This window comes from Seriola aureovittata, chromosome 5, assembly GCF_021018895.1.
Source record: "Seriola aureovittata isolate HTS-2021-v1 ecotype China chromosome 5, ASM2101889v1, whole genome shotgun sequence".
NCBI classification, from domain to species: domain Eukaryota; kingdom Metazoa; phylum Chordata; class Actinopteri; order Carangiformes; family Carangidae; genus Seriola; species Seriola aureovittata.
Genome location: NC_079368.1, coordinates 19,555,494 through 19,569,500, shown reverse-complemented (window position 1 = coordinate 19,569,500; position 14,007 = coordinate 19,555,494). Strand labels below are relative to the sequence as shown.

The 14,007-nt window shown below is 40.6% G+C and overlaps 1 protein-coding gene across 1 annotated transcript in view; it reads right to left on the bottom strand.

Annotated features, from left to right (window-relative positions):
• The window catches only part of LOC130169248 (protein unc-13 homolog B-like), a 180,700-nt gene that overhangs the window by 64,765 nt on the left and 101,928 nt on the right, over positions 1 to 14,007 (bottom strand). The window contains exons 11-15 of the mRNA XM_056375810.1: positions 9,968 to 10,017; positions 9,768 to 9,843; positions 5,043 to 5,117; positions 2,523 to 2,742; positions 1,875 to 2,102 (exon numbers count right to left, since the gene is read on the bottom strand). Of these exons, the coding sequence (XP_056231785.1) occupies positions 1,875 to 2,102; positions 2,523 to 2,742; positions 5,043 to 5,117; positions 9,768 to 9,843; positions 9,968 to 10,017 (649 nt within the window). The remainder of the gene's footprint in view (positions 1 to 1,874; positions 2,103 to 2,522; positions 2,743 to 5,042; positions 5,118 to 9,767; positions 9,844 to 9,967; positions 10,018 to 14,007) is intronic.

Sequence of the window (14,007 nt, the reverse complement as noted above, 5' to 3'; positions counted from 1 at the left end):
AGCCACTAAGTCCTCTGCATTTAAAACTCAACACCACGCCAGTCCCCGCTACATATTTGCTATTGGTTCATTTAGTGTCTGTGGCTGATGCATCTCAGCTGCGCTAAAGAGAATTTTGAATATTAATTAGTCGAGATATTCCCTAATGAAATCAAATGATTTTTCAAAGAGCTTTCTGTCGAGCGTGTCCTGTCAGTCCACCATCAACTTCAATCACAACTTGGCTTACAGACAAAACTGGGTTTGAGTAAAAAGTTATGTCTGATTGTTTTTCAGATGTGACTGAAAAACTTAAAAAATGTGACAATTTCCAGCAGCTGTAATGATTTTTGGTTCCTATGAAAGAGTTGTAATTTTTTCCACTATGTTTGAGGGACAATGCTGGCTAAAGAGAGAACTTCACAAATCTTATGCACCAGACCTTTATAATAAAATCTGTGATGCCTTCAGCTAAAATAGCATTCTTGAGTAAATGCTGACATATTTATTAAAATCTTTTAATTCCATATCAAAAAGTAGCTTCCTGACCTTGATCAACAGAAAAGTGAGTCCCTGAACATCAATGAATTTCAACAAAACACTTGGTGAACGCCTGTCCCAGTATCTCCTCTTTAATGGAGCTCATCACTGGTGATTGGAAAGGCAAGGTGTGATGGCTGCCATGGCAACGCTGCTGCCACTATATGGTGTGATGTGTCTAGTTGCTTTGGTAACAGCGGCGGTCCTGATGATGTCTGGCAATGATGATGTGGGGACGCTCCTCTGTTCCAATCAGTGAAGCTTGGAGATAAACAGTTCAACAAAAGTTCCTCCACAGTTGAGAGCAGGCTGTCAGATAAAAGAGGAAACTTTCATGGGATAGGTAAATCTTTTTTGGATTTTTTTTTAGGTATTTATCTGGGGAAACCCGACACGCTCTGCTTCACATTCACACAGCTGCTGTTTTCGCAGCTGATTTCCTTCAGGGCACAGAGACTTAAACTGTTGATGAGTTTCACCCTCCAGATTTTCCTTCAACATGCTGGGATTTCAATGTGTAACAAAACTGTCTCTGTAACTTTACACCATTCTTATACAAACGTAAAATGTGCTTGAAAATGTTGTCTAAAGGCTGCTTGGTCTGACCTCTGATTAATTATCAGCTTTCTTTTAGAAAACAGTCTCTCTAATATACAAGAAAACAATTTCTAACAATCTATCACGCTGCTACCAGAGCACCTGATGCCTTTAACTTATCAAACACACAACTTTATATAAAAAAAATTCTAAAAGGCTGAAACCAACGGTGAGAACAAAAAAACAAAACCCATGTAACACTTGAGTTCGCCCTGCAGACTGACGTCACACAGAGATGAGTGTTATACACACTGTTTAAGCGTAGACACACATACACACAGTATCCTGTTGCCACAAGCCTTATGGACACTGTTCACAGGTGGGTCGAGTAGGTGCATTAGTAATAATAGAAAGAGAGGTTGGATATGGAGTCGGCACATTTTCTTTGATTTTCTGATAATGAGCTCGACAGTAACCCAACTGTAAAGTTGGACTTTTCTTTGTCTTGTCAAACATTTATTTAATACATATTTAATGTCGTGGTTTTACTTTTTCTTTGAATGATTCTGTGAAAAGTGAGTCATTTAAATAGCTACAGGAGCAAAGACAGAAAACGAAACTTGTGATAATGATTGGTAGAGACAGAAAGAGACAGAAGACATTAAAAGAGACTCCTGTAGTACATTTGTTCCAGGGTTTCTGTCATCTACAACATATTTATTCATTTTAGAATAAAATCGTTTTCAAAGGGTAAATGGTCCCAAATTGATTAATTAGGTAACTGTTCCATTTCAAAGTTAGAAATTCACTGGACATACTGTTGATGGTGATCTTGGCTGACCACTTGGAGGAGCCGTCCAGGACGTTTTGCTTGATGCTCTTCATGTGTTGGGCGTGGATCATCTTGGAGATGTTGAACAACCTGCGGATCTCCTCAAAGATCTCCGGCTTGTTCCTCTCACGGATCTTCATCCTGTCCTTCATGGCCATGATGATGTGCTGCGTCCGGTCCTCAGCCCCCGTCTTGGAGCTCTTCTCGGCGGCTCCTGGAGACGACAGGGTGAGAGGAAATGGAAGAAGAAGGTGGACGATGAGTTCCAGAGGTTCACATTGAAAAACAGAACTAGAAAACTAGAAAATAGATGAGCAACCTTATTTAAATCATTTCAAATCACAGGCACATTTTCACATTTTTCCTTTTAAGTTTCTGAGCGAGATTTTGATGGTTCAGGTATATTGTGCAACCCTTCTGTTTTCCCACTTGTTCAACATTTTTAACAGTCGTTTTCACTAAAATCCTGAAACATCTTCAAATTTTCAATGTTTCTTTTGACAGGGGAAATTTTTGAATTTTTTTGAAATCTGTTGAAATATCTTTGAAATATCCAAAACACCATGGAGATTTTTGGCCATGTTTGGCCCGGGATTCAGTTTTCATGTACATGTAGTTCAGTAACGCTACTCACTCTGCAGACAGTCAGCGTTCAGCAGCTCTTGACATTTCTCGTGAACTTTGACCCCACACTCGGCGCAGCGCATGCCCTGCCGGGCGATGCCCCACAGCAAACCTTCACACTCGTAGCAGTAGGTGGGCGTGGTGGCCGTCCAGACCTCAAAGTTGTGCGGCGTGGTGCAGGAGATGGGGTAGATCAGAGCCTGCAGGGTCTTTTTGTACACGTGGGTTTTCTGTTTAAGCAGAGAGAGAGAGAGACAGAGAGAGAGAGAGAGAGAGAGAGACATAAGGATGGAGGGAGGTAAAGGGTGTAATAAAAGAAGCAAAGGAAGAAAGAAAGACATGAGAGTTTTTAAGGATAAGGGACAGGACAGGCGGATAACAAGCGGATAACACAAACACAAGCTCAGAGAAAGGGTTGGTGGTATAGGTGGTGGTATGCGAGGTGACGCAGGAGATTGGTAGAGCAAAATGCAAAAAGAAGAATGATAAAACAACAATAGAAACAGACTGACTTAGTAACTGTGTAAGCTACTCTAATTGTCTGCAGCATTGACAGCGAATAGGTGTTGGAAAAATGAATTAAAAGATATTTTCAAGTGGCATCCATTAAAATGACAGAGAAATGTGATCGTGTATGACGGTGCATATTTCTGAATAATTCTTGGCCTCTACTCTGATGAAATAAATTCTGCTGTTGTCCGGTGTAGGAGGAGCGCGGGCGGAGGTGAGCGCATCTCCACACAACGAGAGGACACCTTGACTAGAAGCCCAGTTTGATTTGGTAAAGACAGAATTTGAATAGAGGGCATGTGAGTCATTATCATCGCTCTTATCATTATTATTATTATTATTATTATTATTATTATTATTATTATTATTATTATTATAGTAGCAATGGTGGCATATTGGTAATAATAGAAGAAAGATGGTTTTACTTCTTCTTTTTCGGGTTTCATTGCTCTTACTTTTACCCACTCTCACTGTCATCTCAGGCGCTGCTCTCATTCAGTCTCGTTCTAACTGCTTTAAGTTTTATTGATCCAACCTGTGCCGTTTGAACTCCTTGTGCCTTTTGACATGATTTTTCTGTCCTGTGCTTTTACTTGATTTTATTGCCTCTGATTTACTTCCTTGTCACTGCAAAGTGTTCTGTAAATAAAAACACAATCCCTTATAGATAATAAGATTTTCCACTACCTTTTTCTACCATTGCTGCTGCCAATGTTATTTATGCCTAAAATAGTGTGGATGAGTGGATGGCTAAAAAGAAAAAATCATTTTGGCATCGATTTTGCACAAGTTTTTAATGGTTTCCAAAGGTTGTCAACTTGTGAATATCTGCTCAGAATATGTGTTTATGAGCCCAGCACAAAATGTTGCACATTTCCCTGCATATGCTACTTTCATCTGTCAGTATAGTCCAACAGAGAAACGGCTAGCACTGAACATATGCAGTAAACAGTGCGTCTTAATATGTTCCTGTGTTCTGAATGTGCAACACCCAAATCTGGTATGGTCAGTAACTAATACACACACTGTGCGCTGGTTCTGGATGTATCTCTGTATATATGTTTGTGTATGTTTTCACAAAAACACACTTGTGCACACCGTAATAGAAACAAACTGAATAATCTGCACGTGCACTCAGGGCAAAACACTTTCCAGATGTCAACATGCACCAAGGAAGATGTAAACTGAAATATTTAAGGTATTAAAACTAGATTCTGACAATACATCAGGATCGTTGCCCTAATACCACATCAGTTTACATTTATCAGCTAATTAAATTAATAAAAACGAGTTGCCTCATGGTGAATCTGGTGATACAAAAAGTGATACACAAATAAAGTTTGATTGATTGATTGATTGATTGATTGATTGATTGATAGAGCCTACAAGCATACAACTTTTAACACTACGTTGACCTGTTGACCTGCAGAGCCCATGTTGTTTAGCCTGCATTTAATCTGTAAATGACAAAGGCAGCTCTCCGGTAAACTGTTGCCCTTAATCTGTTTATCTCTAATTTTACTCTGGAGTCTCTTTAAGTGTAATTATACTGTATGAATTTTAATCTTTTAGATTTGGCAGCTGCTCTGTTCACCTCCTAATGTGATGTAATCACCATTATGACTTGACACTGTAGAGTATGAAAGGCACAAAGCAGTCTGGGAAGCCTTGCTGCTGCTGGCTTTATTAAAACCTGAAGCGGCCTGAAGCTGACTCGGCAAAAAATTCAGAGCCTTTATTGGATCTCCAAAAAAAAAATAACAAAAAAAACATATTAACAATACGGCTACAGAATAATGACAGGAGGAGTAAACATAGTGAGAGACGTGTGGAAAAGTGTGTCTGTAAATGTAAGTTAAGGTTTGTGTGGATCCTCATTAGCTGGCATCGAAGTGACAGCGAGTCTTCCAGGAGATAACCATCAAGTCATAGCTTCAGTATGTGTGTGTGTGTGTGTGTGTGTGTGTGTGTGTGTGTGTGTGTGTGTGTGTGTGTGTGGCATATGCATTTGGCGACTCACAAGCTCTTCGTCTTTCAGGGAGGTCCGTGTGGCCAGTGTGTGGGCGAGCCCAGCTTTCCTGCACTGGATGATAGACTGGAAGGCAGAGAGAGAAAAGCATGAGAGATAAACAAAACAAAAGAAAAGTGTGAGAGGCAATAAAAACTCAGGAAATCAGTCCTGAGTGATGTTGGGCTCTTTCAGCTTCGAAGGTCCGTTGAAACTTGAACTTGCACAAACAACATAATTTGTTCTCCTTTTCTCTTTGAACACACACTTTTGTCGGAAACACGTAACACATCTTTTGTTTAATCCCTTTGAGGACAAACACTCATATATTCTTCCATTGCGACATGTTAGAGGTCCTTCACTGAATGCATTCTATTACATTTTTTTTGGTCCTACTCCAGATCTGGACTTTATCATAAACACTTTAGCATTGCATATTAAATTTAGCTAAAGCAACTGAGAGATGCATTAAACTAATTTGTGGACATTTTGGATATCATACATTTTCCCTTTCTCGTTGAGCGTTAGATTGATGCAGTCTCATGTCTGTCTGTTAAATATGATGCAGCTAGCACCTAGTTAGCTTAGTTCATCAGGGTGGACGTGCCGTTAGAGCAGGACGGTTCGAACAGCCTCTCTTCATCTCCAGCACAAACAAAATACTGAAGTTCTAATGCAGTTTTCATCCTTACAGCAGCACTTTAAAGCTTTGATACACCTGAGAAATGTCCTTGAAATAGATGCACAGCTTCTTCTTTTTTTTTCAAACTGGCTCTGCTCATAGCATTTCACTGACGCACACTGTCAGTTATCATTAACTTAAACTGATTACTGCTATTTATTTGCTACAGGACTCTGTGAATCATCAGCTCACTGCATATCGCTTCATTTAAGGAAATTGTATTTTAGTGAAGTGCAATGAGGCAATTTATAACCTGTTGCTTCATCATTGTTCTAATGACTGATGATAATTTAATTAAGATTTATGTTTGTGTGTTTTTATTAAGGGGATTAGCTCTCTCATTAGCATCCTTGTTTGTGCTTGAATTCTTTGAGCTCTCCTTCAAACAGCACCTTTTCTGTCTGAAGAACACCAGACTTCAACATATTAAAGAACATATTTATTGAGTTGGAAGTGATTAAGTTTTCCAGCGATGGCTCACCAGGATATTTTTTGAAATATTATTTTTTATCATGCAGAGACTTTTCGAGCTCTGGATGCTTTAGCGATTCAACATTGAGCTTCTCGTCATCGGTTTTGACAGGTACAAGACCATAGAAGTACACACGCTGTCACCTGACAAGAGAAGAAGAAGTCAATGTGCCAAGCAGGGGGACTGAAGAAAATGTGCTGTTTTTCTGCAGCATTATCCAAAATCGATGCTGGAAAACAAAAACAATGGTGTGTGCTGTTGTGATGCAGCATGGGGCTGTGTACCATGCTCCATTAGGTTTTGAATTTTGTATGTTTGTGTGGCAGCAGGGCACCGTGAATCATGGGAGATATCAAGGAGGCCTAGAGTGCGCATTTGCAGGAGCAAGAGAAAGTGTAATCAATGTTAAAAATTCATACACTGGCCACAGAAGTGCTGGCAAACTATTGCGTGTAACATAACAACAAGTTGAAAACAGTAGCAAACTAACAAAACGTACAAATTAATTACGACCACACTTCTATTTATTTTATTTTTTTTCGCTTGTTGATCCTTTGGGTTGTTATGGTCTTATTGCCAAGTCTTTGTCTCTCTCCTGTCTGTTTTCCATCTCCTCATGAGTTGTGTAAGTTGAAATGCTAAAACTTAAACACGCAGCACATAACTTCTACCACTAGGGGTTTATCTCAATCAAAGCGTTTGGCGACATCGTGAAGTAGCGTAGGATCATGGGAGTTGTTGTCTTCACCGCCACCATTCCTGGTTTGGATTCACTTCACTGTCAGTGACTCATTAAGTTTTTACCAGGAGCCCAATTATCTGCAGAGGTCTCCTCCTCTCCAAATCAAACAGACCCAGTGACTATAACCATTAACAACACTAAATAAAGCAGTTTTACTTTGTCCAATGGACAAGGGACGTCAGGGAAGGGCTGGGAGCTGAGACCACCGCTAACCTTTGTTTTGATTGTTTCTCTGGTAACTTATGATTCAGACGTTCAGGAGGTTTTTACCGACAGCCGAATTATCCACAGAGGTGTCCTCCTCTCCATAACAAACGGACCGGGGGATTAAAACTGGTAAACACACTGAATGAAGCAGTTTCACATTAAAATTCAGTGATTCATCTATGCTCGTTGGCAAACGTAGGACAACTTGGAGCGGCTGGGAGTTAAGCTGATTAACAGTTTCTCAGCTTGTTTCTCTGAAAACTTCTTCCAATGATTAAAATCCTTCATGTGGTTAAAACATATAGTTGGAGACGACCAAGGTATAAAAAGTGTATCTTCAAAATGTCGCTTAAAACTGGATAAAGGTCAATTTTGAAGTTCTGACAGACAACTACAATGGGCCGTTAACATGATTAAAATCATCTCTAGGTTCGAGAATTGCTGGAAACATTTGGGATAATGTAAGTACACAACTCATGAAAATATATAACATCGGTCTGGCTGTTTTACACATTTTAATGTGGAAAAGATTCATATAGCTTTAACAAAACCAGACTATGCGAGAGCTTTTATATGTCTCTTCAAACCTCACGGGTGCTTTTTCACCAAGACTCTGGCTGCTGAAAGTGTGACCTTCACTCTGGAGGATCCACTTTCAATTCAATGGAGACAAGTTTCTCTAATCAGATGAGCCAAGTCTCTTAGATCTCAGCGACTGAATATTCATAGTTTTAACTGCTCGGATGACAGAGCTTAGCCACTGAATGTACATCTCAGCCTACCCAAAGTACTTCAAAGTAAATGTTAGACTACAGGGAGAGAGACACAATTTACCAAAACATTGATCAGCGTTTGTTTGTTTAGAGAGGCAGGTGTGTAATTTAAAAAATGGAGCTGTTGAGATGCTGAATCACAGCAAGACAAGCCTGTTAATTAAAGGACTTGTAGCTAAAACACCAATCACAGAAAAAGCCTCTTGCTCTCTACGCATCAGTCGGCTGAAGGAAAGCTGAAAGCATTCACAAGAAGGAATTGATTTTTCTTGTGTTTGTCAGAACTGTTTGAAATACAGGTGAACAATGACAGATATTTTTGTATGAGTGTGTGATTGTATGGACTGTATGTGTGCGTGCTTCGTGGCTGATTTCTGTCAATGCACATAAGAAACCTTCACACTGAGCGGATCGAAGTGTTTCACTTCAGTCAGGGTTTGAAACACAGACCACCAACAAACTGTGTTTCTCGCTTTTGTTTTACTCACCATAGCCTGAGGGTCGACGAAGGGAGGGAGGCAACATGTGCAAGGAAAAAAGAAGAAGAAAGAAATGGTTAGGAGACAAACAAATAGATTCCTGTCTCAGGGGATCGACCAACACTATGCATATTTTTCTTACTAATAAGTAAGACAAAACAGAAAATAAGAAAAATAAAGCCATGATTGGTCTACCAGTGTTTACTCTCTACATCTCTATGATTTTCTCTGTTCAGACGAAATGAAAAAAACACATCAGTCAAACCTGTGTCAGTGTCGGTGTCACCTGCCATATCTAATCATTTTGAGTTTGTTGAGGAACAAAGGTTTCAAGTGTGACTTTGTTTCACATCGTTGGTGTTTGAGTTTTGTGATAATATCATTAACAAACCATGCAACCTGACTGTAAATACATTTATATGCTGAAGCATTGGAGACAGCATTATATAATAGTTATTTATGTTTAGTCATTAGTCTCAATAGTAATTAATGACCTTATATAACTAGTCCTGTTGCAAGACATTTCAGTGAAAAGCAACATCACATTTCATCATTTTTTTATGGTCATAGAAGTGATTAAGCGCAGCCAAAGAGGTGGTAATGATCAATCTCAGAGGAAGAGGGAGGCAGTTTGGATTTTCTATATTAAAAGTTTATTTCCAGGGGGAATGAGCAAGGACTTCTCAGTTAACAAGTTTTAATGTGTTTATAATTTTTATAGTATTAGTTTTTAAAGTGTTATATGGCTCAATTATTTGGATTTGCAGTGTTTGGATGTATTTATGTGTTTTTATGATGACCTTTGTATTTTATGTTGCATCTTGTTTCCTCTCATGTGTTTATAGCGCTTTATAAGGTTTCTGTAAATTGAAGTGTTTCTGAGGTGGACGTACGCCACATCAAATGGATTCATTTAAGGGCAAGGTCCCTTTAGTACAAACATATGCCAATCATGTTTATTTTTTCTCTGTCTCATACTTAGCCTATTCGAATGTTACTCGTAATGTGTTTTGTGATGAACCTGATGAAGGCCACAAGCCAAAACGCGTCTGTCTAATAAAGTTTTTCTGTGTACTGCAAGTGTTTCTGGAGTTGTGACTTCTTTAGTAATTAGTGAAAAGTTATTCTCAAATATTAGACAAATCTCACACGTTGGAGACTTAATTTCACGTGTTATTCATTCTGTATGCCATCATCCTAGTTCAATAAACTGCGGACACATCAGATAAAACTTTAAAATCTAACCTATAAATGATCCTCAATATGCAGTTTGTTGTTTGTATTTAGGTGGTGAGCAAAAAATCCTGAGTCTGACCACGTTTAGTTCAGTGAAGGTCAAAATGAAAATGTCATGAGGCTGACTTGGAGTGACATGTACTCACCAGTTCACTAACAAGGGGAATGGGCCTCCTCTTGCGGAGGTCTGGCATGCTGTCAATGCCAAACGGTGCGTTTCCCCTGTACACACACAAACAAATAACAAAATGCACAATATTTAAATACAGAAAATCCAGGTGCAAACACTGTATCAGATAATCCCATTCTCTAATTCACACACAGACGCCAAGAAGTGTTTACTGACCCCGGCTTGGCCCATGGGTGCTTGCTGGGGTCACCATCTTGATCTCGGCTCTGAAATAGAAGTCACAGGTCAGGCGTTTAGCCATTTGAAGGCCGATAGCTTTTATTGGTTTTATAACACTTGAGCATGCACACACACACACAAGCACGAGAGAAAAGAAAAAGTGAGAAGAAGAAACAGGTTCAGTGGTACCGAACTGGGTTGGTTGAGTTCCAGCACTGCATTTCAATCAATTATACTGTCCTCATACATTATATGAGCATCATAAATCTGGCTTCACCTCATAAAGTAAACACCTCCCAAACCACACATACTCCCAGTAAATACACACCAGATATTGACTTGTGCTCCCTATCTGTGTATTTTTGTCTGTCTGACAGCTAGTGCAGAGGATAACACAGTGACAGTAACACAACAAACAAACATGGTGTTGCCTGACAGACTCCACATCAATACTACATTTCATCAATACTGCGTCCTAATCAATACTGACCTATTCCTGTATGGCATTTTTATATTTATGGCTGAAACAACAGGGCACAGATGCATTAAGGCTGAAATCTCATAAAACCTAAAGCTATTTCATTAACGCTGAATTGAAAGATGGTATTTTCAAGATTAAGTGAATATTTTTCTATAAATGGGCAGAAAACAATTCAAACACAAACAAAAGGAAAATTAAATAAACAGATATATATATAATACAATGTAAAAAAATAAAAAATAAATAAAAAAACACACAAAATATTGTACAGAAAGAGCAACTTCTTCTAAGATGTGACGTTTATAATGTTAACGAGAGAGAAACCACGAAAGAGGTAACCTGATCTCCATCTTGACTTCCATCTGTAAAACCAAAGAAAGGCAGAAAAGAAAAACAGTCATGGTCTTGTTTGACTCATCATACGAAATAACAAGACACACCCTGGATTATTCATTTTGTTATAAATGCTTGTGTAATGTTAAAAGCAGCGCTGCCTCTGAGTTTTCAGATAGATGGGGTCTGAGGTCATAAATGTTTCATTAACATGTATAATTTATCAAGAAAATGACCCTTAATATTTCCCTTCTCCTTCCTCTTTAATTTCAGGCTTGCTTTCCAAGGAGATAATTAATGTTTTCTAATTCAGAAAATGGCTACTGCAGGGGCCTCAGAGTGGAGTAAGGGACTCGTGAGTGGCAGATGATACATTACTCTCAAGGGGTAGAAAGTTAGTGTATCAGCAGAGACCATTTGGTACAGTAAATACTCAACAGACTTTTGATACTGGGGCTTATTCACAACCGCTGTGAACGTACTCAAAGAGAATACCAGATAAAAGAGTTTCCCCAACAGTGAGAGGCTTTGATGGCAGAAAGGTGAGGCGAAAAAGGAACAGCCAATACTTTTATGATCACAAAAAGTTAAACAACATTTATTATCTCCACATAAAATCATAAATGAGTAATTTATAGCCACTTGAATAAATTAAAATACAAAAAACGCCAATGCTCTTTTACCCCGAGGGCTGTTTAAAGCATGAAGAATGGGAATAAATTAGACAAAAATAAAGAAAGATGAATTGTAACTGTATCTCTCTTTTCATCAGTGACTCGAAATTAAGGAATGTTTCACAAAATACAAAAGACGAAATGTACGTCATGGAACGAAAGATGATTTCAACTTAAAATGCAGTTATGACTACCTTGTTCAACGTCATCCTGAGAGAAGGTGGACATGGTCATACTGGCGAGGTTACGCCTGGTCTCCCGCTTCTCCCGCAGAATCTGCTGGAAGCTTCTCAGGCACTTCAGCCTGCGTTCATCCATTTGGCTTATCTCCACAGGTGGCTCTGTTGCATCTCCTTCTGCTTTGCCCTCCGGGGCCACAGCAATGTCTGCGGCTGGCTGTTGTGGCAGTGGCTCCTCAGTTTCTCCCTGCTCCTCCAGTGCCGTAGGTTCATCAGCCGAGAGGGAAACCGAGAGGGATTCTGCAGTGGTGCATTGCGAAAGCTGGGCCTTACCACTCAGATCTGCAAGACCATCTGCAGAGCCTTCTGCAGGTTGTTCTGTAAGGCCATCGGGTGGAGGCAGTATTGCAGTGCTACTGGAAATTGGGTCAGGGCAGACTGACAGCTCCTCTAGGCATGGAGGGAACTTATCTGAACAAGGAGGATGTTTGGAGGTGTCTGTATACTCCAGTGTAAGGCTGTTGTCGGCTTCTTCAAGGATAGGCTCCACAGAGAAAATATTTGATCTGTCTAGTGTATTGTTTTTGTTCAATTCCCCAACAGCATTACTGCTATCAACCACATGACCTTTTGAGGTTTCGTCAGATATTTGCTCAAATTGTGCCTCATAGCGTAAAGGTTTTGAAGGCCACTCAGCTGTGGGCAGCTCAGAAGACATTGATAATTCAAAGTCTGTTTCCTCTCCAGTATTCTGGGCTGCAGGTACTTCAAGTTTCCGCAATGCACCCCGCAAGGCTGAACTAAAATCAAGTACAGCTCGGCCTATGCGCTTGACATTGAAACCACCAGCTTGGACGTCTGCACTGCCAGAGGGAGGGAGCCGGTTTTCTAAGCTTTGGTTAATCGCTTCATGCTCTTGGACGAATGGCTTATCCACGTCAGCTACAGTGGTACATAAGTATGCATCAGTCCATGTCACTGCTGAAGACTCTTCGCAAGTTAAGTAAGTTCTCTGATAACTATCAGCTGGACAGTCTGTTGTGTAGCTGAGGTCACTTGATTGCTGATAGTCAAATTTCTCTGCTTCTTCATCGTGCCCGTCAACTGAATGGTAACCAGAACTTTGAGGGTAGGAGAAATCGGCAGCACACTCATATCCTAAAGTCGGGGCTTCAAGGTTGGTATCTGCTGGAACATGAATCCCAGACTGGCTTTTAGACCTTCTCTTCCGCGACTGCCACTCCTCTCTGCTGGAGGTGCTGGCTGGTGAGTTGTAATGTTTACTAGATCGAACAGAGAGATGTTCTGAGCTTCCTGTGGAGCATTGCCCCAATGTTCCATATCCACCTGCTCCACTATAGTGACCCCAGCTACCAGCTCCTTCACAGCAAGGAGGGCTCTCACCTTCATGCTCCTCTCGACGTCTGTCCCTGAGGTAAGCAGTTTCCCTATGCCACGCAGATTCCCGAGAGGCACTGTGTGTTGGCCCAGCGTTAGTCCAGTGTTCATCCCTCTCATCAGCTCTTTGCTGTTTTCTTTCATGACTAGATATTGGTCTCTCTAGGTCGGATTCAGACTTGGAACTATGACCAGACGACAAGGAGCTAGTACTTGGACAGTCTTGGCCATCCTGCCGTTCAAGATAGCCAAAGCTGAGCTTTCTTGCTAAAGCACCTACTGGGATATCAGAGCTATGGTCGGAGGTATCCTCTGGTTCCTCCAGCTCCTGGTGATCCACGGATTCAACAATCGGGGAAACAGTAGACTCTTCTGCCCTTGGTAGCAGTAATTCTCCATGGATGCTATGGCGCTCATTGCAGACTTGGGGGAAAAGATTTAAATCAGACTTTGGCATTGCACTCCCTAAACTGCCATAAGCACTAGCTGGCCTTCTGCGAGGGGATGGACTATCTTTGCACCCTGCCCCTGACCAGGTGCCTGCATGTACCACTGAACCAGTCTTGTTGCTAGAACGAATACCCTCAATCTCCAACAATACTGCATCTACACAGGATGATACTTCCTCAACTGACCCTCGAACTGAGGTCAGGTAATCCCTGAGGTCAGAGATTTCCTCCTGGATCTTATTGATCCCCCTCAGCTCTTTTAGAATATGTTCAATGATGGCACTTGACTCCTCCTCTTTGTCTTCATCCTCTTCTAGCAGCGTACCTGGGAGAGCTCTGTTGAAATTGTAATCTACACAGTCTCCAGTAGAATATGGTCTCTTTGGCCGAATACGTGGTGAAGAAAAATCTCTTCCGGCTGCCCCTGCAAATTTAGCACCATTCATGTCTGGGCCAATTGGACTGTAGTGTGAGGGTGGTCGCATCTGCTCAGCAGCTGTCAGAATCCCAGGGTCAAAGGAGA